General features: G+C 40.8%; 1 protein-coding gene across 31 annotated transcripts in view; it reads right to left on the bottom strand.

The window, feature by feature from the left end:
• The window catches only part of LOC120714768 (ankyrin-3-like), a 116,589-nt gene that overhangs the window by 28,091 nt on the left and 62,447 nt on the right, over positions 1–26,051 (bottom strand). For 12 of the 31 annotated variants that reach the window (XR_005691508.1, XM_040001164.1, XM_040001155.1 and 9 more), the window contains 27 exons: positions 25,826–25,849; positions 24,205–24,303; positions 22,835–22,933; positions 22,557–22,655; positions 21,779–21,976; positions 21,156–21,254; positions 20,885–20,983; positions 20,704–20,802; positions 20,409–20,606; positions 19,111–19,209; positions 17,439–17,537; positions 15,583–15,780; positions 15,234–15,332; positions 14,489–14,587; positions 14,265–14,363; positions 14,058–14,153; positions 12,387–12,459; positions 12,192–12,248; positions 8,373–8,496; positions 7,065–7,076; positions 4,698–4,800; positions 3,852–3,902; positions 3,203–3,312; positions 2,344–2,376; positions 1,249–1,473; positions 979–1,133; positions 81–292 (listed from right to left, as the gene is read on the bottom strand). Coding sequence is in view for 30 of the 31 variants with exons in the window: in XM_040001164.1 (XP_039857098.1) it covers positions 81–292; positions 979–1,133; positions 1,249–1,473; positions 2,344–2,376; positions 3,203–3,312; positions 3,852–3,902; positions 4,698–4,800; positions 7,065–7,076; positions 8,373–8,496; positions 12,192–12,248; positions 12,387–12,459; positions 14,058–14,153; positions 14,265–14,363; positions 14,489–14,587; positions 15,234–15,332; positions 15,583–15,780; positions 17,439–17,537; positions 19,111–19,209; positions 20,409–20,606; positions 20,704–20,802; positions 20,885–20,983; positions 21,156–21,254; positions 21,779–21,976; positions 22,557–22,655; positions 22,835–22,933; positions 24,205–24,303; positions 25,826–25,849 (2,958 nt within the window). In the remaining variant the exon portion in view is untranslated. The other 19 variants (XM_040001177.1, XM_040001187.1, XM_040001158.1 and 16 more) reach the window with 18 other exon arrangements.

Genomic DNA, 26,051 nt, shown 5'->3' with positions numbered 1-26,051 from the left:
AATGGTAAGGTAAAGAAACAAATCAGTCCACCGTCATCATACAGACCAAACTTAAGTGGGCATTAGGAGTCCTACTGTACCTGCAGGCCAACACGGATCTTCTTGGTGAGAGCTCCTGGGGGGAATGAGGCCTGGACCATGGGAACAGTACTGCTAGAAAGTACCCCTCCATCAGGACCCATATGATTAGATTCCTGCTTAATCCGCGACACCACAGCAAAATACTGTGGAAAATCTCCAGTGACGATGCGGCAAATACGCTTCTTCTCCAACTCGGCAGGACTATCCATCTCTGCAAGATGAGAAGAAGAATTTCACACACACACACACACATAAATATATATTTATATATGTGTTTGTGTACTTTTGCACTCATAAACAGATATTTGCAACAGATATGCAGTATATCTGTTTGTGTAATTTCCATTTGTAGTTTGAGTTGATCAATGGTATTTCTGCAGGCTTTGTCAGCTTGCAGGTAATCAGCCCATAAAAAAGCAAAAATAGGACTGGGCTGAAATGCACCAAATCGTCTATGATCATTAGATTTTTATGAGCTCTTTCAATTAATCTCCATTTGTAAACAAAGACAGGAACGCAGAAAGTTTTATGCCGTAGTAATCAGATGATAGCTGTTCACTCTACATGGAACTCAATGCATCCAAAAGCAATTTGCTTTTCAAATAAATATCTATCCATCTTCTGCTCATCCACTTCTGGGTTCTGTCATAGGTTGAGAGGCAGGCAAGACCAAGGACAGGCTAACACAGACAGACAGAAAGCCATTCACACTCACATTCATGCCTACATCCAATTTAGAATCACCAATTAACCTAACCCCACTAACTGCATGTCTTGAGACTCCAGGAGGAAGCCAGAGTACCCAGAGAGAACCCATGCAGAACATGCAAACTCCACACAAAAAAGCCCAACGATGGTTGATAAAATGTGGACCACACCAAATAACCTTCCTGTTACCTTCATCCATTCCAGAAAGCAGCTCTGTGAGGTCTTCTGGTCTAATGTCAGACTGGTGCTCCTTCCACGTGTCACCATTATCACTCCTCAACACGATCAACTCCCTCTCTTTCCCCCGCATTGAACCAAAATGAGGGATCTCCACAATCACAGGACTTTGAGGAAACAGAGCATAAGAATCTTCGTTAAATTGGTGCACAATCTAAGAAAGAAAGAAGAAAAAACCTTTGATTTGCTTCCTAGCCTACTACAAAAAAACCCAAAACCCACCCAAGGAACTGAGCCCCAGCAGGTCCAACCTCCACCAGTCGGCTGACCAGCCCCTCACCCTCTACCATGGGTGGAGGATAGGCCAGTTTGTGTCTTTTAGCCAGGCGACAAGTAATACGTGTGGGTGCCGTGCATTTCCTGGGAGGGATGATGATGCGCATGCCATTGTGGCGGCTGCCCCTCATGGAACCACCACGGGCATCCACCATGAAACTGACCAAGAACCTGCCAGATGAAGAAGAACATTTCAGAGTAGGAAACAAAACAACGACAAAAGAGAAAGATAGACTAAAGCTACGGACACAAGTGGGGAGGACGATTCCCATGCTGTGATCACCGTACACCAAAATAAAGTGAAGGAAAAGACAGAAAGTAACAAAAACAGAGAAAGAGGAAGAGACAGGAGAGGAGAAAAACGATGCTTTGAGTTCTGAAACTTGGCTGTTCTCACCTTCACCTGCCTCAGTTTAGGGAACTAAACACTGTGTGAAACTAAACTGGTTGCTAATGAAGTTGTAGAAAGTTTAGTTTCCAGGACTGAGGCTGTAAGTGAGCACGTGCCAAAGATTCAGCCCCTGTAAAGCAGCATTAAGTGGTCAAATATTAAACACCAGCACTAATGTTTCAACTTGGGTCGATACGATCGGTATTCTTCAAATCAAGAGCACGTTGTGGCGTCCCACAAATACACCAAATTACACAAATAAGAAGACGGAGTAAGTTTTGGGTAGGCATACAAACCTGCCTGTGCAGCTTTAATTTAAAGCCACACATTGAATTTTCTCCCCATAAGTGTTGCTTGCTAAGCATGTTGCAAACAGTAAAATCCCTGTATATTTTGTCAGAAGACTGAGGTGTTATTTTTTTATGTGTAATGAGAGAGTAAGGAATAGCACAATAAAGAAGGAGTCCCAAACATGTCGACTACAAACGTCTAAGATCTAAGCAGTGCAAATGAAACACCAGACCACACAGATGACAAAGGCACAGACGGGAGAGGGAAGAGACAGTGACGAGATGAGAGGGAGACAGAGGTGGAGGAGCGAGTGACATCACTGCGCCATCATGGGTGAGAGCAGCAAACTCAGTCATCACCTGGAGTCATACTGAGGGAGCGGGGAGGAGAAGCTGCAAAATAAACACATGGGAGACAATGCAGGAGGCAAACCCCCAGAACCTAGTTTTAGTAGCAGTTCCATAATCACTGGTGGGATCTCTAATGACTACTCGAGATGAAAGAAGACTAAAAAGGTGAAAAAACAAGGGATGCAGTAAAAATAAGGACAAAAAAATGAGGACAAAATGACAATGAACACAGTAATATTTAAATAAACAGGCACGCTTAGAAGGTAAAATAATGTGTCATAAATAGAAAGAAAGATCCAAAACTTAAAATGATAGATCCCACTATTTAAATTCTCAGTAACACCAAAGATATTTTCAGTTATGTGCAAGTTCTGTGCAAAGACAGCACGCTCTATTCTGAGCAGATCTTAACACTTTATGATGTCGTATATTCAAAGTATGTAAAAGACGCATCGGTTTATCTAAGTGAAACACATGAGCTACTGTACCATGAGCTCACAAAGTATGCGGTTTGTTTCCGTAATGATAAAAATAGAATGACGGCAGTGAACATGGGGGAACTCAAGAGTTTTAGAGGGTGAAGTGTGTCTTGTTGCTTTAATGTAATGTGTACAGTAGCAGCACTGCAGAAATCCCACAGCCCTGCACCTTGTCTGCATCAGTGCTGCAGAGTTTGCTGAATATTGACTCTTTGGGGGAGAGCAAAAGACAGTAAAACATTTGCGTGCAGTAAGCATATAAAATGTGTGATTTCTGCAAATAGTTATATGAATGCACATGCAGTATGTGTGTCGTTTCACATGTACTGTAAGTGTATGCATGCTGGGAAACATCTTCCCAGGCTGGATGAGAGTGCAGCTGTTCTTACCCAGAGTGAATTGGACTAGACACAGTGTTGTGGCTGTGATCCATAGTGTCAGGAGTCCAGCTGTAGCGTCTCATACACTCCGAACTGTAATCTCTGGTCACAGCAAGGTGCTGGTTGAGGAAGATCCAAAGACATGGTAAAGAGCACAGAAAGTAAAGAATGGGTTAAGAAGAAAAAGGATGACAAAGAAAACTGACAGCAGATTTGCAAAACTGACTAATGGATCCAGACAAAAGGAACAAGGTGCAAGATGACAAAAAGTGAACAAATTATCACTCACTGCAATGATAGATATGGGCTGATTACATTTACAGCTTCTATTTCACCAATGTTTTCCATCACTGTCCATGGTCTTACAACAGCCAGGACAAAAAAGGCACTTGAGGCGCATAAATAAAAGATGATACTATATAATTATGATGACTGAGAAACCGGAAACTAAAGATCAGCTTTAATAAAAGAAGAAGGATGTGAACACTGAATCTTGGAACTCTCGTACACTGAAAGGAGCATGGGAATGACTTATGGCAAAGACCCAAAACAAACAAATATACAGAAAAGCAAAACTTGAGAGAAATGGAAGGTGAACCACTGCGAATGAAAAATAACAAAACCGACGAATGAGTCAGACATCCAACGACATTTATACCTTATTGAGTGGGTCAACCAAGTAGGAAATGTCTTTACAGACACTCTGAAGCTTAGGGAAGAAGAAAAACAGTTCAGCAGTCGCATTATAGGTACTAGATGGCCCACACAAATTAATTTATGGTGCCGTGCTTCACTGCAGGATTTGTGCTCCACTGAGGAAAACAATTTTAACTCCTTGAATACATCTTGATTCTAGCATCTACATTCAATAGGTGACTGTAACTCAAACTTCACTCATCAAAAGGCAGATAATTCAAAGCAAACATAATCTCATATACATAATATTTACAGGTTAATACAGCACCAATTTACCAGGAAGCTCTCTGACATAAGACAGTAAAGTAGTGTTGTTAAATAGTCAAATGATTTCCAAAACATCTGCTTTTCTAATTCAAGACAACTACAAAATATCGTTAAGTTTTGTTTGGGATCTTGGGTGATGCTGAAACAAATATTAACAATAATTTCAGGAAAAGAGTTACAGGTTCTTTTATTGCTACAGACCAACATAAACAACGTAATGACAGATGAGCGCTGCAGAGCACTGCAGTTTTCCCTCGGGAAGCTGGAGGTGGGGGGCTCGAAGCTCATGGGTTTGAATAAAGCTTTCATCAAGGTGCTATATGCTCACTCTCAGCGCTTTGGCAAAAGCAGGCATGGCATTAAGACTTCTTCTGTTATGACCCTTGTGCAAGATGAATGAAGCTACTCTGATTCTGCCTTTAATCTATCCAATTTGTGTTTTAATCAGGAAAGACAACAATTACAACAAAAAGCAAAGAAGAAAATGTGGATAGAAGGTGACAGAAGGCTTGGAAATAGTGTCGAAAGAAATGAAACTTACCGTGTCTTTTGTAGGAGCCAGAATCTCTTCAATCATCATACTGTCTCGTGCAAAGGAGCTCCGGTTGAGCGTGTTGGACCTATCCGAACTGAAGGAGCGGAGGCTACATGTTACCATGCAACCCAGTGCCGCGGGCAACAACAAGTGACGGGCAGGGGGACACGGCATAAAACAAAAAGCAAGGAATCCATTACTACATGTAACCTCCAGGGGTTTCACTTACTGGACAGAGAGTCCAAAAGTAATATGGGGAAAATAGAGAAGCAGAAGAGTCTGCATTTGAACAGGGATAAGATATTGCAGCACGTTATTCAGAGATGGAAATGAGAGTGAGGTCAGTTTTTTGCATTAAGAGATAGAGGGAAAGAGGAAGAGGAGAAGTAGGCGGCCTGAAAGGAAAAAAGACAGCTCTGTCTATACGTCTGTCATGAGCACTAGTGTAACTACGTCTGCCTGAATGATGACGTATGACAGAATAGCAGACTGTACTTATATGCACCTGGTTGGCAGATAAGAGCTTAAAGTGTTCAATTCTGTGCAGACGTCATCAATGACAGGAAAAGGAACAAGATTCACTCAAAGATATTTCAACTTTTAAATCCGACTCAAGCTCAAAGGCTCACCTTCCTTTATTCTAAGATTAGCTGACCTAGACCTGTTTCAAAGGAGCAAAATACAAGAAGGGAAGCAGGTCTTTTCTATCTATCTTGCTGCAGTCTGCTTTATGGCTGTGTGTGGTGATGTGTGCCTATTTTTGCTGCCTCTTCGGCTCAATGCAGTGCTGCAGATTCATTTCGGGCTTCTTTCTTGTGCTCCTTCTACAGCGATTTGATCATTGCAGAAGATGTGAAATATTCATTTGATGTGCGGTGACTAAACGCTTACCTAAAATATATATTTTTGTGTGTGTGCGAAGAAGCACTTAAATATCATACGTGAAAGGTGCGTTGTTGTTGTTGTTGTTTCTGTAGGATACGCAGCTTCAGCTGTGAACAAAGCTGAAAACTCTGCCTTCGTTTCTCAGAGGGTATACTGTATGTGTGTATTGATGCGCCGTGCGTGAGTGCAAAAGGGGGAGAGTGGGTGAGTGAGGGGGAGAAAATGCAGAGCTCAGCGTGTTTGAGTGGGCACGCTATTCAGCACAGAGAGAAGCCCTTTATTCAGCAGAGCCTGCCTACCCCGGCATCGAAGTTACCAAGCAACTCTGTACGGGCTGAATGGACTCGCTGGCAAGGCAGCGCCGCACTATCCCCCCCCTCTACTCTGTTCTCACCCTGAACATGTTTGTTTTTTACAGCTTCCTCCTCTTTCTCATTCTGCCTACCCTGCTCCCCCCAAAAACATCAGCGCTTCTTCTTTTCCTTCTGTGTTTTCATTCTTGCTCATTCCCTTTTATGTCCTCCCTGTAGTCAGCTTTTCATTTCTGCGTGTCATCCTTCTCCATAATGATCTCCTTCTCTCTCTGCTTTCTCATTTCCTGAGTCACGATGCTTTAACAATACTGTGAAGTTTATCAGTTCATCCACTCAACTAAAGACTCTTTCAACTTTGCCTCTATCCCACTGCTTTCCTCTAATCAATCAGACCCTGCTCTAACACCTCCTTTCCTCTTTCCACTCCATTCATTTTTATGGGTGGTCACTCATAAAATCTACTTCAAATTTTCAATCTAGCATGTCAAAGTATGAACCAGTTAAGCACTGGGTCGAAGGGATTTTTGTGGACTCAGAGAGGCAACTGTAGGCAACTGAGTCATAGTATATCCACGTGAGTGCTGCTGTGTTCGAATGCAAAGTTTCCATCTCTGCAAACCAGAATTGAACAGCAGGAATCATGCCGAATACTTGTGGGACACCTCCAATTATGTCAACAAATTATTAATCCAATGATGTGTCCGATCCCTGGAAGTTACACTCAGAGACACTCCAAAAAAATATAAGGTGCCACATAAGAAGAAGCCACATCAAAACATTAGTAGATTACTCCACACAACTCAAAACTGAAAGAGGGCTCCGCAAAACAGCTGCTTATATTTTCTTATGTCCAGCAAAACTGTCTCTTTTGCACACCTACATCAAAACAATAGACACAGATTTCACTAAGAGGTATGAGTTAAAAAGTGGAGGGATGATGATGATGATCTAAAAATACAACACGTAACAGCAAATGGGTCAAATACGCTACCACGAACAGAGAAACAGCAACACTGGATGACACCAATGTCCAATGAATGACTGGTGGTTTGAGTTAGAGGTCTTATGAGTGTTGGATTGGGGTTAAAAAGTAGTTCACAGGGTCACAGGGAAGAGACACCATTCACAGATCTTTTACCTACTACTGGTACCACAACTACTACTCTTTTCTTACCTGATTCTAGGGCTAGAATGAGAGACAGGATGCAAGAAAACAAGAAAAAAAGAACAAAATAGCAGAGTGAAAAGCAAAGCATTTTGAAGACGTTCAAGCGTGATGTGACATTGATGCTGTGCTTTTGGTGGCACGCTACGACAAGGTTGAGCGAATTTTTCCCGTTTTACATGAGAAGGTGTTTGCGTGTATCCAGCCCACTCAAAAAGCAGACCATGCAATGTCAATGTCATAAATGAAAAGGTAAGGGAAAGAAAAGAACTTGCTCAGCATCACACATTCACTGATCAATACATTATTTTATACATTTCCGCACTCCTGCAAAAACAGTCAGCTTAACAAAGTGTATGTGCAATGTATGTATATGTATATGCAGATTTTAGTATATGTATCTGTAGTTTGCAGAGGAAGAAAGTTCTATGGAAACTATGGAAGGACTTGATCATTTGTAAGGAGAAGTCAGTGTAATAATAATGTAATAAAACTCTGAAATAGAAAGGTGAGCACAGCTTTTAAGCTTGCATGTGCTCCTCGCTGTATCATTGTACAAAATAGTTCTTTCAAACTAACATTTTGCGTAATTCAACGTATTATCTCTCTGTCAAAACTTTTTCCAGGATCAGCCCATCAAAACAAAGTCGTTCACGTGGAATCCCTCCAGTGTTTCCCTTGTTTGCCTTGCCCTGCTGATGTTAGCAGCTTCCTGTCACAGTCAGCGTGTCGTTGTTTTTATCAATCCAGCCATCACAGTGCCATCTGCCATCTGTCAGTGCGGTTACAATACACACTGTGGGGCTGCACAACACACCACCGGAGTGTTTTCATTGGCGCCTGCCATTTTTCCACGACATCCTTTGTCCACTATGTGAAAGTGTAGCTACACCGACACGCAGCTGTTCGCCCAGAGCATCAAAGGTATCAAAGCTTGCTAGCTCTTTGTACATTATTTTTTTTGCCCGAGTTTCAAACAGGGTCACACAAAACGCTGAATCATTTAGTCAGGTTGAATCATTAGATGGCAACTTCCCAGCTGCGCTTTCTGGTGACTTCCATTATGCTGTGTTATTGTGTGTGAGCCTATATGTGTTTATGTTGCATATGTATGTGTGTGTGTGTGCTCGGTGGAGGGGGCTGTGCATTATACTAACTATTCAAGAGCAACAAGAATAATATATGTCATATCAACTATGGCATTATAAATCTGTGGATTTAGGGTGACCACTGCAAATATCGCAAAGATGATGTCACACTGTGAAGTACATCAATAGTTTTAATGTGCATATATATATAAAAATGGCAGGTGCCTACCTGGCTGAGCGGGCTCCTATGCTGAAACCCATGTACCCCTCATGAGGGAGAGAGTCATCCCCCAACTCTTTGAGGTCCTGAGGCCGCAGGTATTTGTCTGTATCCCCAGTCATTGCATCCTCACCTAGTGAAGGGACGAAATCAGAAAACCCTCCTGTTAACTTCAAAAGCTAATCAGGGCAAGAGAGACGATGCGGCACCCAGCAAAGAAAAACAAGCCGACACCAGCCTCTCTTTTATTTGATTAGACTACTTAGAGAGGGCCTTGGCTAATTATCAGCATCCCTCTGCCGTTAAATCAACCCAGACTATCTCACTGCAACTTTTCTTTCTTTCAGTCTATTTTTTTCATTTGTGGCACACCAACAACATGAAGCTGGAACACTCAGCAGCGCCTATGCTGGACTTTAGAGGTGAGACTAATATTAAAAGAGAAAGAGGCAGCAGCAAAGACACTTTGCGGTATATCTAGAGCTCTCCTGTAAAATCAAACGCAGCTCGTTTCAGAAGACTCAAAGCAGAAGGTTTTATAGCTACCAAAGCCTCAGCACAATAAGCAAAGAATAAGGAGAAAGTGCAGAACCGCACCGCACCTCGATCGGCGGACCGGTGGACGATGACACGCCGGTCAATGAAGCCGCCGGGGCGGCTACAGTGTTTCCCCTTCTCCCTCATGTCCGGCTCTGTCCTGCCTGCAACACTCTGCTCCTTCACCGCAGCCCCTCCCCCTACCTTCAATACTGCCGCACTCCGATCACACACCACCACCAGTGTCAAGCAAGAGGACAAGGGATGGCAGCGTTTCCGGTGTCAGATTTCAAAATAAAACCAGTGGTGGAAGGGTTATAAATTAAATTATCTTTAGTCAAAACTAAAGACGAAGAAAAAAATTAAACCTGTTTACTCCCTATGTTTACACTTCATAAATTACAATTGTAATGTTCATCAGCTACTCTTACAAAGAATACTGTGAACATGTTCTCTCAAGTGAAGCAAGGAAATTGATAAAAGATGCAAGATTTTCGAAGACATGTCGCAATATTTTAATTATACTAAAGAAATATTTTAACTAATAAATAATCTCTGTGTATTTAGTATAATTTTGAAATCTTGTGCACCTTAATTTTAAAACACTGGGACAGAGAAATATCCATTATAATATCGCTTCCTGTCTGTTTCCAAATCTCAATAAAAATGAAAGCGAAATATGCACATCTTATGATGTGGATGTAGCATATGAAGTATTATTGAACGCATAACGATGTCTTTTATTGTTGTGGCAGAGCGGATAATCCAACTCCCTGCGTTTCACAGATATTTCTGTCTGACTTCACAGACCTGGAAAGGGATCGACTGCTCGCTGTTAGAATAAAGTGTGGCAGTCCCATTCAAGCTCAGTTATTCCACCACTTACACCCCGACACTGACACACACACACAAACACCCTCCTGTTCTAGCCTATATTTTAAAGCATATTCTGAATCCCCCCGCCCAAAAAACAAAAACAAAAAAAAACAAAGCCTGCCTTTTCCGTCCCTCTAAGAAGAAGAAAAAACAAAAACTGTTCACAAATATAAAAAGGATGTTGATTATAGTTCACACAATAAAAACTACGTAAAATCAGTAAAAACGGAAAAAATAATAACCACATGTTATAGTGACAATTTCACATTGGCGCTCAGTAACTCTCACTTTCTTACTTTCTGTCTCTCGATCAATTCTCCGTGGCTTAGTAATTGCACCGGCTATTGAAACTTCTTTTAAACCCCCCCGAGCGACTTACCTTTGTCCAGCGCAGCCATATCGATTACAGCTCTGTTCGTGTTTCGGCGGTAATTTCTGTTTCTCTAAAACGCCACAAAACGCCCACGGTGTAAAAACTGCAGAAAGTTTAAGACTATCAAGAAGTCCATTCAATGCTTCTGGTGCTGGTGGAAAAAGCTGCCCTCTCGTCACCTCAAACACTTAACTCCACTCCAACCAACTTGCGTGTTTCTTGCCCGTGCGCACATCCCTGCTGCTTTCGTTGCGGAAATAATGTAGATTAGAACCTCTCCAAGTTTTGCGTCTCCTTGTTGCACAAAAAGGACACGAGGAAACATGAAACAGCCTAAGTCTAAGCCACCTGACATCGGTGGCCACACCGGGGTTAAATCTCTTGCAGGCGGCTCAAAAAAAAGCTCATCTCATTGGATTTAAAGCGAGAGAGAGACAGTGCGTCTCTGGCTCAGCAGCATCCACAACAAACTCCAGTTGAAGAGTGTCAACAGGGGCCGCGGTGGAAGTGTTTACCACTCTGTGGAGAGCACAGTCAGCTGACAGGCCGTTTGAGCAAATGCCTGGGAACGTCAGCATTTGAAACTTTCACTGAGGTTTTATTCTTCCTCTGTGATGGAAATCCTAGAGGGAGTTTGGCTGTGTGTCAAAGTGGGAGTGGGGCTACAATAATGACGAAATAACCACATAATTTTGCAATTTTTAATCTCTTGAGCAACATTTCTCTGTCTAGCTCTTCTGTCTCTGTGTTGCACACAGTGACTACAACTTGCACAAGAGTAAGAGAATGCAAGCAAAGCAGCAACGGTTAACTGCAGTAATGAAACTATTGCAGGCCAATGCCATAGGAATTATAGAAATCTATACTATGATGCTAACAGAGAAAATTAAAGATTTAAGTTATTCTCTATAGATTAGTGGCTGTAGTCATGTATAGAAGTCATAAGGCAGGTCACAATAACACACAAGAAAACACACACACACAACAGCAACCACAGGGGAGCTGTTAGAGTCACTCCAGCCTGCAGCTTAATAGGATTGGCTTCCCTCATGTAGGATTAAAACAAGTTGAAGAAAGTCTCCACTTACTCCTGCTACTTCTTTAACACACACCCACATAGAGCAAAACAACAGCATCCTATAGAAAATGAAGGAGTGCAGACCTGAATAAAAACTGCTGTCTGAAGCCAGTCTGGTGGTGCTATTGGGCAAAGTGATTATCAAGGCCACAGAAGTACAACGCTGATGAAATACATGCATGGTATAAACCGTTTATGTGGGGGACATTAAGTCATGGGCACTATATTTCCTATGTGAGGATCTTCAGAACAAACTCATCTCCTAAAACCTGATATGCGTGTATACTTGTTGAGTCTAGCTGTATCGCCTCACACAGAAACTCCACACCCCTTGACCAACATCCCCCGAGCAACAGCCTGTGAACGAGCTCATCAATTTTGCAAGAATCTTGGCTGTGTAGTTCCAAAACAAAGGACAGAGGACTGAGTGGACGGTCCTCTGTACCATAAACCTGGCAGATCATTGGCCTGCAGTCCTGAAGCAGCTACTCTGCTGCAAACTATGAAACTTGAATTTTGCATACATTGAAAAATGATTTGACACGATGTATGCCGGCCTCTTCATATTCCAACTCTGCATTTTGATGTGTGTCACATTGATTTTGCTTTCATTTTTTCACAGCTACACAATTTTGTGTCAAATAAAATGGCTACAGCTGGACTTTATTGTTTGTCTGCATGATTAAAGACTAAGGAAAGATAATAAATACAATAAAACAGTATATATGCACAACCCATGGAGCCTTAACAACATAATAACTAAAGAATAACCACAGCATTTAGTTTGAGTGGACAGTTTGTATTCTGGTCAGTGAGTAAATTCCTTTGAAAACGTTCCCATTACCATGAACAGCAAAGCAGAACAGCAGTACAGCAAAGGCGACACTGTTAGTTCTAGGCAAGGCAGCTCTGTTGTATTAAAGGAAAAGAAGCAAAAAATAGAAGAGTGGATTCAAACCGATACCTTCGTCAACATCTGACAAAGACTCCTCACTGAGAGTTTCTGGCACATTGGCCTGGACTGTGTTTTGGATACACATACAGTGAAACACGCACGTTAATGAGAATGACATCACATAGCACACAGTATATGGGAATTATGCACTTTCATTGATTTTAGGCCTCAGTGATAAAATTTAAAAACATTTTTTTTACATACCTTCATCATCTGACATATCGAGGAATTCATTCATGGTCTCAGGGACATTGATTTTATGCTTTTCGGATGCACTCTGGAAATTCAAAAAAATACATATATTATATATTCCTCACCTGTTTTTTAAGCAGTTACAAATGGATTTTCTTAAATTATGATATGTCACATAATCACTTGAAATCACTGCCTTTCACATTGCTACATATTAAAAGAAAGTACTGATAGTGACATTGTTGTTGATATTTTGAAAGTCAGTTTATGCGTGACAGCAAAGGGAACATAAGAAAAGATGATCTTGATTATTACCCACTCTTTAAATATTTTATCAGCTGAAGCTCTGATAAACGTAGTCAGCTGGTGTCAACTTCAGGATATAAGTTGCAAATAAAGTGAAAGCTTCACATATATTTCCTTATTTGGGCCTTAGACTGGGCTCCAGGCCCTGTCATAGCAAGAAGTAGTCATACTGTATTTCTGAAGGCCATCTTGACCCAGATAAGCGATCAGCAAATGTTCCAAAGGCTGCAGATGTAGGCTTAAGAGCAACATAAAACAACAGCAGAGGTCTGTGTACGGTGAATAATAGATCAGGCACACTGAGGTGTGAGGAGATGACCTTGATCTTTTATTCACACTCCTGTGGTTTGAAGCATTTATGACGAATACACTTTCCTGCTGATTGTGCTGGATCCTCAATGACCCCTTTTCCTGGCTCTTCACTCACTGTCCCCCTCACACGCTTGTCACTTCTTCATCACTGCTTCATCACTGCCTGTCTTTTTGTACCTCACTCATCTGATCATTAGGGTCAGCTGTTAGTATCGCTGTTAGTAACGTTGGCTATACGAGGGGAATCCTTAAGCTCCAATCTGAGCCGTCCCTTTCTCTTAAGCAGGACAACTTCACACATGTGACACAGCGTGACAGACTGACTTGCAAGCTCATTTGCAGTATTCACACCTTAACTCCACTTACAGTGTGCTGCTGACTGTCCACGGCCACGGTTTATTTTTGGCAATGAGCTAGCTGCTCGGTAAGAAAACACTAGTAGTTTCACAGACAAATAAAAAACATTATTTCTAATGTTCGCTTTTAAGCAAACAACAACCTTCCTAATCCAACAAACAACCAAAGTGATACTATTTCTAATGCACTGTACAACTTTTAGTTCCGATATTCTTGTTTTTCCTAATGTCAGAGCCCAAAAAGCATTGCAATCAACTCTGAAATCTTACATATCAGAAAATCCTTTAATGCACCAACAATTAAAACCAGAAACTGCATGAAAATGTAAAGTATCACAGAGTGACAAAGCTGATTTCCACATAGTTAATACCTAAATAAAAACAAATGGCTGCTAAGAAAATAAAACATAGAAGTTTACCCTTCAGTGTCTGGAAAATGAGATTTGCTCATGTTAATTTGCTAAAACATGATAGCTGTCAGTTTATTATTTAAACTGATGAAGCTGAATCATCAATAAAAATCACACAGTCTCACACACCCAAAAAAAGAAAACATACATTAAAACTTTTCAATAAGAAGCACAGAATCTTTGCCCAGCTGTCAAGTTACACAAAAGTTACATCAGTTGATGTATGAAGTGATTATATGTCTTAAGATTGTATGTCTTAAAGCATGTGAGATGGCATTGACAAGAAGTCAGTGTCTTACCATAGTGGCCAAGTTTTCATCAGTCACAGGCCTCAGAGTGTCAACAACAGAGATGTAACCAAGACGGCGGGCAATGGATAGGGCAGTGTTCCCGTTCTTACCAGTGACAAAAACACACAGAGGAAGTTACACACAGAAAGGAAAAAAGCATTCAGTATTTCCTCAAACTTAAGCTCTGTTGTCCAGCCTGTGTGTTTGTGTACTAACCACAGTGAGTTCGTTGGCCGAGGCCCCGTTCTGAAGCAGCAGGTTGATGATGTGGGTGTGGCCCTGCTGAGCAGCTTGGTGTAGAGGAGTGTACCCGTTCTAAGCACAGCCAGACAAACACAATCAGTTTGTTCAGGAAAAATGCAAATACACTGCAGGATTGCAGGAAGGTCTTCAGCAATACAGCGATACAAGACTGTATGTGTGTGATTCTGTGTGTCTACCTTGGTTTTGCCATTGACCCTGGCATGGTTGTGCAGCAGGAAGTTTGCCATCTTTGCATTTCCATAGTGGCAAGCTACATGCAGCGGAGTGTAACCCATCTGGAATGACAAATGATGGCGGAAGAGGCACAGACAATTCAATTAAAACAGGATGGAAAATTACTCACAAGTGCCAACTGCAGACTATAATTTGTTACATCACAGTTTACTAGAGAGCTGGCCTGAATTTTGGAAAATTTATATTTTAAGTGTAAAATTTACCAGGCAAATATATAAATCCTCTCACATAATGGGATTTCTCTAAATCCTAAATTAAAACTGCATCGTATTTCATCTGCTCTATGAATTATGTATTTGTGTATCATGGAGATCAGTGGGTGAATAACCTCTTTGCTGTAAACAACTGTCCTGTCAGCACAAACACACCACAAATAACCTTGTGTTAGCCCAACCTTTAGCTACTGCAGCTCTTAGTGAACGTGGTTATGTGCATGAATGTGTTTGCTGCATCCATAACAACATGATCACCTTCTACTCAGGTAACAATCCTTTATTTATGCAGCAACTGAGATGTCGGCAGACAAGTGAGTGTATGAGCGTGTTAAGCTAAAGAGGAAAATCAGGATAAGCACATAAAGCAAATTAACTGATGGAAGTTAAAAAAGTATAAATATGCAGCAAACCTGCCTACTCAAGTATTTACAGTTTTCCTATGTGTGCAAGAAGTCATCTGAGAAAGCTGTACCTTTGTTTGTGGGTTGACATCAGCCCCATGATTGAGAAGGACTTCAGCAACATTGACCTTGTCCTCCTGAGCTGCTAAGTGGAGTGGTGTTAGTCCGCTCTGTATATGAAAAAAAAGAGAAAAACATGCAAATCCACAATTACATTTATTAGGGTGGGTGTGCAGAAGAAGAATGAAAAGTAGGGTGTTTTTCAGAAAACTTGTTTGAGAAGTCTAATGTGTTATGGCAAAAATCATGACAAGTGTTTGTCTACTGGGTAAGAAGGATTGTGGGCCATATACATGTGTAAGCTTAATTACATTTGTAGTAGTTCCTGTATAAATACTATAGCTATGTGACAGATTCTACCTTGTTGCACACGTTGACATTAGCGTTCTTGGTCAGCAGCAGTGACACCAGATCCACGTTGCCCTCCTGTGCTGCAAGGTGAATTGGGCTGATGCCTTGCCGCGTCACTGCATTGGTGTCTGCACCGTACTCCAGCAGTGTGGTCCCAATTTCCATTTGGTTCTTCTTGGCAGCGATATGAAGGGGCATGTAGCCGTTCTAAGGTCCGCAAGAGAGGCGTAGAGGTTAGGAGGCTGGACCGAGCTCTTCTATGGTTGTAAAACTTAAACTATGGGCAGGGCTGAAGGGTGTGTCTAAAAGTAATTTTCATTTTATCTACAAAACTAAAGATCTATTACATGATAGATGCAGCTGAAAATCAGGATACAGCTTTGATTAAAAATGTTGTAATTTTGCATCAGGACATATAGTCCAGTTTGTCATGAAAACAAACTTACAGCACAAGGGTCTTTCAACTTATTGACAGTCATGAGGCTAGTGTGGCCAGCCTAACGTATCACAGGTAAAACTGATGGGAAAACCTCAGACAGAAAGTTGACCTCAGCTGTTACACACATTCACAACAGTAAAAGTGCTAGAGACAAAGTGTACAAACAGGAGTGCAACTTAAACGTGAACAGTCACCACCCTGGCTTCCTCCTTTTTGCTACTGTGGAGGAGAGGACCTGAGAGAAAACATTACAAAGTAGCAGGAGGGCTACATTCAAACCTCTGGGTAGCCTTGAGGTCTGCAAGGGAGAAGGTAATTCTAGCTCAAATGAGAGTGAGTAAAAGGATAAGGTGAGTCTGGAAGAGGGAAGAGCCTCTATTTACAGAGCCTAACTTGGCTTCCTTCTTTGATTTAATTTACTACACTGTGTAAAGCAAGACTTATACTTCAAGTCAAAATCCATTTTTTTCTATCTCCATCACTAAGTAGAAAAACATCACACACGGAGCACAGATTATGGTACTGCAGGGAACTATTGCAGCAATAACTGCAATAGTAACCCTACTCGTGTATCTGTGTTAGCGCCTCTATACAACTCCTCTTGTACACACTGATTGATTTGTTTCCAAAAGCACTTAAATTAGATCAAGCACACTAACTTTAGAACCCAGCCAAATGAAAAACAATTTGAGAAAGAAAGAGAGAAAGGAAGAAGGCAGGACAGAATGAGTGTGGGAAGGCGACAAGAAAGGCAAAGGAATAAATTTAGACAGACGCAGATTAAGGGAGAGAAAGAGAGCTAGAATGGACCAAAGTGGCTTTGCAAGCTTTGGTCTCCTTTTGTGGCATGTCACTTGACAGTCCAGGCAAAACAGGCATTTCCTGCCACATTTTTGGTTGGTTCTGGCTTTTTGCTCACACTCGTTCTGCGGTTTCGACAGACTCTTAAAGCCTGGCAGGAGACAAACCATGACTTGACCACTTATGTTTGTCTGTCTAACTTAACAGCTTTTTTTTTTTAGGTTTTATTGGGAATACATCATTTTCTCAACTCTTGAACAGACAAAAAAAGAGGAAATTTTAGTGGTTTGGCACTATTACTGACTCTGGAGTAATTACATTTCTTGTTTTTAGGAGAAACACAGTATATTGCTTGCAATATGTAGCAAACCAGCAACTCAAATCTGCTGACAGCATGACCTCATTTCAGGCTGGTCAGGTGGTTTGTAAGACTTGACTGAGCACAAAATAAAACGCACACTTTCACTGATAAATGATGAAACGGATGGAGGAAATGGGCGAGCATTAGATCCACATTCACACGGATGAATATTACACATAAATCATTATTAATGGGATGTTACGTAAGTGATAAGCCAGGTGAGTTCCTCTTAATACGTGTATTGATATGTGTCTGTGTGGATACCTTGGCGGCAGCGTGTGGGGAAGCTCCCTGATCCAGCAGCAGCAGTGCCACTCTCTGATTATCGTAGTGAGCAGCTACATGCAGAGGAGTTAGCCCACTCTAAAACACCCACACACACACACAGGAACACAAACACACAGGCATGCAACACAACACGGGATTAGAAGATCACCGACCACACCCAAGCACAGACACGCTGCTAAGTAAAATGAAAGAGCCAAATGAAAACTGTGTTAAGAAATTTTTAGAGATGGGCATCGAACCGATGAAAGATACAAAAGTATAGGAGACGGTTAGAGCTGTAACTTCATGCGCTAAAGGAAGATGGCATTATTAGGAAACTGAGTGAGAGAATTTTCCTGCTGGCCTGCAGATAGATTTCAATGTATCTTCAAAATGTTGACTTTGCAGCACTTATCTACAACGGCTACAGTATTTTGATTTGGAATTCAATAGCCATGTCAAAACATGCTAAAGTCATCTCAAGTGTGCAAAAGCACCAAAACTGAAGATACACACTTTTCACTGGCCAGCAAAGATGTGACTAAAGCATTATTTTTATAGCAGCAGCAGAAGGATTAGTATTAGTTTACCAACAGCAGAAGCAGCAAGGTCTAGTTATTATTTTAAAATGTGATCAGAAAACTGAATCTAATATTTTTTTTTAACCAAAAGCATGTGCTTATCTGCCACTAGTTGTTCAAATTATATATTTTGACAGAAGATTTCTCAGTGTATCCATCGACACAAGTGGGAGATTAAAGGCTCTGCATCACTCATGTTAAACCACAAAACCGTGCTCGAAATTACTCTATCATAGGACGTGTCCCACAGAAGGTGAATGCCCAACCAGGCCTCCACACAGTGTGGCTCACTAACAACAACCTTCCATAAAGAGAGTTTCAAGGTCATGTCTTTGTCTTAATACTTTCTATAAGAGTTAGATGATGGAGCCATTATGTAAATAATGGTCTGTATATATGGAGTACTTTATAATCCTAGGCTCTAAAAGTGTTTTACAATGTTTTCTCATCAAAACGCACACGCAGAGTGATCAAACAGGGCGGCATATGATGTGACATACTCATTATTTCTACCAAAATATATAAAAAACCCATATAATATCTTAAAGTCTTTATTTTCATCTTGATATAAAATGTATTATAATAATAACGACCTGATTTTCTTCTTTGTGTATCTGATACTGAGGCAGATTTTAGCGTGACACCACCAGACACTGTGGAAGTTTCATTATCATATCTGACAGTCTTTATGTTAAACGCTTTCAGATGGTGGCAAAGATGCACATACGACTAGTGCCAGCAGGTCTCAGCTATTTAAGTCTCTCTCAGTGGAATAAAAGAAATCTGCCTACAAGGTTTTTGCAACAGGACAAGCATCTGTTTGATGTGTCGCACTGTGATCAGACCTCAGCTTGCTTCCACCACACTACTACCTCCCAGCATCTGGGCCAGCTGCAGCTCAGAAAACACAACACAGCCCCGCTGACTATCTTAGAGATGAGGACATGAAATTAGGAATTTCAGGTTTATACTGCACTTTTGCTGTCTGTCATTTCCTTGCTGAACCTGCCTGCTCGTCTTAAACAGGTCATCTTTTTCTGTTTCTTAAATTTATACTCAGAAACTCTCCGCCTTTTCAGACATCTCACCTTTCCAGCAGCATCAGGTGCAGCTCCCTTCTGTAGGAGCAAACTGGCTACCTCCATCTTGCCATACTTTGCTGCCACATGGAGGGGACTGAATCCTTTCTGTTGGGCCAAAAAAGGGAGAGCAGGGAGTAGTGAGGGTATTTAAACAGGAAGTGAATATTTGCATTATTTTAGGTCCCACTTGGCTGGTGTGGGATCGAGCTTTTCCTTAAGCAACATAGTTTCTCACTGTCTTTCAGTGCTCAAGTCACAAATGAAAACAAAACAGCAGCAGCAAAGATCTTGTGTTATTCAGACTGAACAAAACAGAAAGTTTGATCTTAAGAGCAACATCTCTTTCCTTCATAAGACACAGGACACCGAACATTGCAGTCCAAATAGGTTAAAAAGTTCAACATTGTGAAAACATTTTCAATAAAGTTATATTTTAGCCATATTTAAATTAGGATGGATTCACTTTATTAACAAGACTCAAATGCAAAATAACTTACAAATGAGTATTGTCTGTGCATGAGTAATTTTCTCTCCATAGGGGTTCATTACACTGAGAAAGTAAGGCAAAGGTCTTTACTATCTCTTGAGGCAAATGCATGTCTATTACACGTTTTGCTGTGATGCTGGGTTTGATTTGCCAGTGTGATCACTTGGCTTCCTTCCTGTGTGTCTGCAAAGATATTTAAAGACATTAGATCATATTTTCCAGAGGAATGTGGGACTCCACAGATTCCCATTTTCTCTGAAACACTTGACCTCATTTGTGTGATCGTCAGTAATTGTGCCAGTTTTTAAATTTCTATTCATTTAATCTGCTTTATAAACACCTAAAATGGGTCAATTAATCTGCTCGATGGCACAAATTTTCTGTTTTCACACAGATATGATATCATTTGCTTGAAAAGCCGACTAAGGTAAAGTCCCAAAAGATGCTATATGTGTGTGTGTGTGAGGAAGTAAGAGCCCACCATGGGGTTTACCCTTCATTAATCTGCTCTGCTAACAGAAGTCACCTTCAAAGACAGTCCACAGAAACATATCACACTCACATCTTCCACACCCATTTTATACTTTGAGCAATGCACTTTTATGCAATTAGTCAGATCTGTGTGTCAGTTTAGTCAGTTTAGTATGCTTAGACTATGAATTCTTTTGCTGGGAGAAGGACGTATTTAGGCATTTATTTCATATGACAAGAACCTTGGAGGCCACTCGAAACAAAACCATGCCTACTAGTGGAGATACTGGAAAATGGGAACATTATCTACATTGCAATATAATGCTTAATCTTCCACAAGACATACCTTTGTTGCAGATGAGAGTGAGGCACCATTGTCCAGGAGCATGGCAGCAACATCATGGTGTCCTTCGCGGGCAGCCAGGTGAAGGGGGGTGTAGCCTGAGGTGGTGGCAGCATTGGCAGACGCACCGCAATGCAGCAGCTGCTGGACAATGTCGACCTTCCCCAGCCGACTAGATATGTGCAGCGCTGTCTGGTCATCCTGCAAAGAGAGGGGTAGTGACTTTTTGGCCCAGTTCTGTATCCCTTTTTGTTTTCTCCTTGACACAGTGATTGATAATGACGCTCTGTGTTCTAACCTTGGACTTGGTCTCCACCTTGGCTCCGTTCTTTAGCAGGTATCGGACTACGTCTGCCTGGCCTGCCCTGGCTGCCATGTGGAGAGCTGTCTCTCCTCGCTGGAAGATACAAAGGTTGTTGGCAATAGGGAGATTTTCTAATCTGTATCGACATGTAGTACATTAAAATTAGTCTACTTACCACATTGGTGGTGTTGGGCGAAGCTCCGTGGTGCGTCAGCGCATGGACAATGTTTTCATGGCCCATAAAGGCTGCCACATGAATGGGCGTCAAGCCGGACTGCAGATAACAGATACGATGATCAACATGAAACATTAAAACACTAAAGACCAAATCAGCAACCAAGTTTTATCCTGAACATCAAAACCAAACAACAATAAGATCAATTCCAAGTAATTATTATGTATTAAATGGTACAGAAGAGTAAAGGTGTTCCAGTCTGCTCTATTACCTCTGTGACAGCCTGGATAGATGCTCCATGTTTAAGCAACAGCTCCATCACCTTGACTCTGTTCTTCTTGCAGGCGATATGAAGCGGAGTGAAACCATTCTGCATGAAGAGAAAGTGTAAAGCTAAGGCTGGTATTCCAGTACGATCACTGAGAAACTCCCCACAGCCTCTAAACATGTGCAAATGTGTGAATGCTGAGATGTGCCAGGATGCAAATGTGTGGTAAAGAAAATGTAAATATGAGGAATAAACCTGTTTTCAGTCCTGTTTTAAACATTCATATCAGCACATATCTATTTATTTCACACAAAAATAGTCCATATCATTAAAAAACAACAACAACAACAAAATATCCAACACAGACAAAACTATCAGAAAATAGACAGACACAGTAAAACTTTATATTATAGTGCTAAGACTTCTGCACTGTAAAGCTACCCAAACCAAACCATTTATTTTTTCTATGAGTATAATATTAATCATAAAAGCAAAACTTTTGGTGACTAACACCTACCAACATCAACATTTCAGTATTTCTTGAACATGATTTTTTTGTCATGATCATGTGACTTTTCTGTTTTGCACCCCCATTCTTAACACCCCTTGTACGGCTTTATCCCTACCAGAGCCTTGGCATTTGGGTTGGCCTTCTTGTCCACAATGAGCTTGGCCACCTTATAGTGACCGCAGTGGGCAGCAACGTGCAGCGCCGTAAGGTAGTCATTGGTGACGTCATCCACGGGCACGTCGTGCTGGAGCAGGAGCTGGACGCAGTTCAGGTGGTCCCCCTGAGTGGCCATGTGGAGAGGCGATAGGCCGTTCTATAGAGGGCCGAGACAGGGAAAGAAAGAGAGAAAAGGGGAGAGAAAGAGAGAGCCAGACAAAGAAAGAGAGCGACAAACACACACGCAGACGGACACATAGACAGATGGACAGACAGACACAGTAAGTTAGGACGCGGCCATGCGCTGCACAGAAAGACTGCGAAGGAAGTTGCTGAGAAGGTTACAGAAGCATTGTTATAACGAGGCCATTACAACAATGTCTATTTTGTTACACTGGTCGTCCTGCGCGGTCAAACTGTAGGGCTGCGAAGGCAGCGGAGACAGGCTGTTCTGGAGAGGTCGCACAGATGTTATGGAGACAATGCGACAACACTACAGCAACAACAACAGACCTGCTATGTGAGTGGATGACAATTATTTAAATAGCTCCGAGTGGTTAGGAGAGCTGATTTTGAAAACAAAGGTATTCCAGTGTTATTAACATCGTGTATAGTGATCTATTCTGGTCTGTTTTATATTTAACTTAATGAAAAAGATGTCATGTGTTTGTGAACTTTCTTTTCTTCCCTATTCTGAGCTTAGCAGCATCTCCTGAATTGATCATCCAAGTAACTACCTTGGTCTTGGACAGTATAGGAGCTCCTCTGTCCAGAAGAATTTCTACCACCTGCTCGTGTCCGCTCCGTGCCCCACAATGAAGAGGTGTCAGACCGTCCTTAAAAGAACAAAATAACAAAATGAAACACTTTTTTAAATTTGCATTTTACTGTAAAATAATTTTAATAAACTTCAGTTTGTGCAAAATCAAATACTGCTACAGACAAAAACTTCTGTAAGTCTAAAAAACATATAATTCAGCCTCAAGTGCCTTTCTAATTGTGAAAAAAGTCTTACCTTGGTCTTTGCATCAATTTTGGCCCCTCTGTCCAGCAGCAACTTCACCATATTGCTGTTGCCCCTTTTTGCGGCCACATGAAGCGGTGTGATGTCATTCTAAGTGAAAAAGTGGAAAACTCTTAGACGGTTCTGCTCTCACATTATGCATTTAAACATATCTACAATTAGACAGAATTAATTCATTAGAAACTCGTCATGAAATTGACTAGTCTGCAACAGACTGTAATGCTTTGTTGCTCTCAAGCAAACAGCTGTAAACCAGCTCCATTGTTTAACCATCCACCACTGCTGGTGGATAATTTTCTGGACCTTACCTGTTATCAGTATAAAAGCAGCACAAACATAAACACTGCTTCACACACTAGCTGATTCAATTATAGGCCACTGATCACTCTGATTTGTAAACATCTAATATGGAAACCCATTTTCTAAGACAACATCACTGAGATTACTCTGTATATGTCACATAAAATCTCTTCCAGGTCTTTATATTTAATCATATCTCAAAAAAATATGAATTCAGTCTGAGAATAACATAACAGATACATATATAACAAAATGTCCCATTGTTCTAAAAAATCTCCCATTTCATGAGGGTCTTTATTAATCCAGGAATCTCTTTCTCTTTACCACTGAATACCTATATATGAACACAAATACATTAGGCTTCATCGTACCAACATTACTTCCAATACTTGCACTATTCTGTATGTGTACTATTGTATTTATTTATACTCATTCTCATTATTTTCTATTCCTTCATTCTTTTCTATTCAAGTCCAGTACTGTTGTATTTATTCTTAGTTTATCTTATTTCTGTATAGTTGTATAAATGCATATTTGAATTTATTTCATTTTGATTTTTACATCTTGACCTTTGATCCAAGAGGATGATATTTCGTCCCACTGTATACTTGAGTGTATATTGCTGGGTTGACAATAAAACTCTACTTGACTTGACTTGACATTAAAGTTTGTGTGTGGGTGGTTTGGGTTTCACTGTTGTTTTTTCCCTTGAGTAAACAAAATATGCATTCGCCTATCAATGAAAAGTCCACAAACAGAATTCATGTAAAAAAAAAAATCCCACATTTGACACCGATATTTTCAGTCCATCCTATTTTGCTGAAGGGTTTACATGCAAAATATACGTTTATTCTTTGCTTTTGCTTTCAAGGAGCATAAATGTGACAGATGTTTGGGAAATCAAAGTGATTTTCCTCTGCCATAAAAGCTAAGTTATACCTTTGTTTTACAGTTACATAGGGTTTTTTTTAATCCATTAAACATACCCGTATACCATATTCATATTTATTGTGTGTAATGGTTACACCTTTCCCAACCAGCAGAGGGCAGTAGAAACTCACCCGAGCCATGAAGTCCACAGCAGCCCCGCGGTTCAGCAAAAGCGTGGCCACATTAATGTTGCCATAATGCGCTGCGATGTGGAGGGGGGTGAAACCACTCTGAGGATTGAAGAAATGCAACAACACACGTGCAGACAGACAAATAGACACACCATGTTAAAAAAACAGTGGAGCAACATCCACACAAGATCAAACATCTGGCTTTACAAAGTCCCACTACATCAAACAAGGACACACTGGTTGCACACTGCTACACTGACACCTGACTTTTCTAACAGTTGTAGAAAAAGTCAATTTTTTCTAAAACTGTTAGAATCAAACATGGGCCCAACTAAAATATAACAATTTTACATTTAACTGACATCAAACTAATTACAAAGATCTGAGTGTAATATACAACTTGATTTGAAAGATCAAGAGCTAACTGGTGTAAATCTGTTTAATTCTATTTACAGCATTCTGATATTTTTAGCTGCAAATAATCACCCTGCAAATGAACTTAATCTCCATTTGTTAACATCTTCAATGAGAGATGTATCCTGATATAACTCCTGGATTAGCTGTCGGAGCAACTAAAAGACACTGGAAAATATCTGTGACCTTATGTCTTACATTAAACAATCCAACTGCTGGAATTTTAATTTCAAAGAGCCAAAAGTCAATCAGTAATTCAGACACGTGTCCCCACCGATATCCTGAACTGAGAAATCGTACCACAAAGTTCACCAAAATTAAAATGATTTATATCTGCCTTGAAAAAACACACTATTCATATAAAACAGATTACAGTGTCTTTCTTCTATCTGAGTACACATTTGTTTAACGCAATGCATAAGTCTGAAATCAAAGCCATTTTTGGATGAATCATATCAGAGCCTGCCAAAACCACAAACAATGCCAACCAAAACAGGCACGCACAGAAGGTGGCCACCTGGCTTTGGTTTAAAAAAGGGGCCAATGTTACCACAGACGCAGTGTCACACTAGCTTGTTACTTTGGTCCCATGCAAAATGGTTTAGGTGCGAGTGTTGAATATTGGATGTACTAGAGCTCAATAAAGGATACACCAGTAAACAAATTAGAGAGCCTGACTAATGCTAGAATGCAGGGGTTCTTTAGAGTGTAAAGGGAATTAGACTGCCATGCAAGTTATGGACAAACTGCTGGTTTCAAATGAATGATAACCATTTTTCATGCGTACACTGGTTATCATGCTAATCAGTTTCATGGAGGGACTTAGTCAGGACACATTAAGACAACATATTTTAAACAGTGACAAGGGATTTCCAAAAATAAGACACTTCAGCTTTGGACACCATGAAACCATTAGAATCAAGGAAAACCTTGATACCCAAGCCTTTAGCCTCAGATTTATTAAATCAGTATTTGTGAAGCATGCGCTTTAGCTCTGATTTTCTCAATGACCAGATATATCCACTAGATTGATGAAGCAATGAAAAGGAAGAAGGCAGTACTGAGCTAAAATGGAAAAGGGGGAGTGACAGAGGGCTGCAGAAACACTACTGCATCAAGTCAGGGGCACTGAAGTGATTGTCGTTGTTGTTTTCAGAGTTTTTATGAATAGGATGAACACTACGTAATGTACAGAGTAGAGGTGTACCTCTGTTGTTCTATTCACCATCATCTACAGAGTCAGCCAAGAGAGGAGAGAACGGGCAATTAGTGAGAAAAAAAAAAACAAATTAAAAAGGGCCTTCACTCACATGAAGTGGAGGAGCAGAAGAGGGAGAGGCAGCTCAGTGAAAAAGAATCTAGCAGAAAAGTTTCGGTGTGCAGACTGCGCTCTTACTTGAAGTTTGATTTTAAGAATGAGAAAGATATTCTCA

This window comes from Simochromis diagramma, unplaced genomic scaffold (genome assembly GCF_900408965.1).
Source record: "Simochromis diagramma unplaced genomic scaffold, fSimDia1.1 OVJJ01000421.1, whole genome shotgun sequence".
NCBI lineage: Eukaryota > Metazoa > Chordata > Actinopteri > Cichliformes > Cichlidae > Simochromis > Simochromis diagramma.
This window is presented reverse-complemented; position numbering and strand designations above follow the sequence as displayed.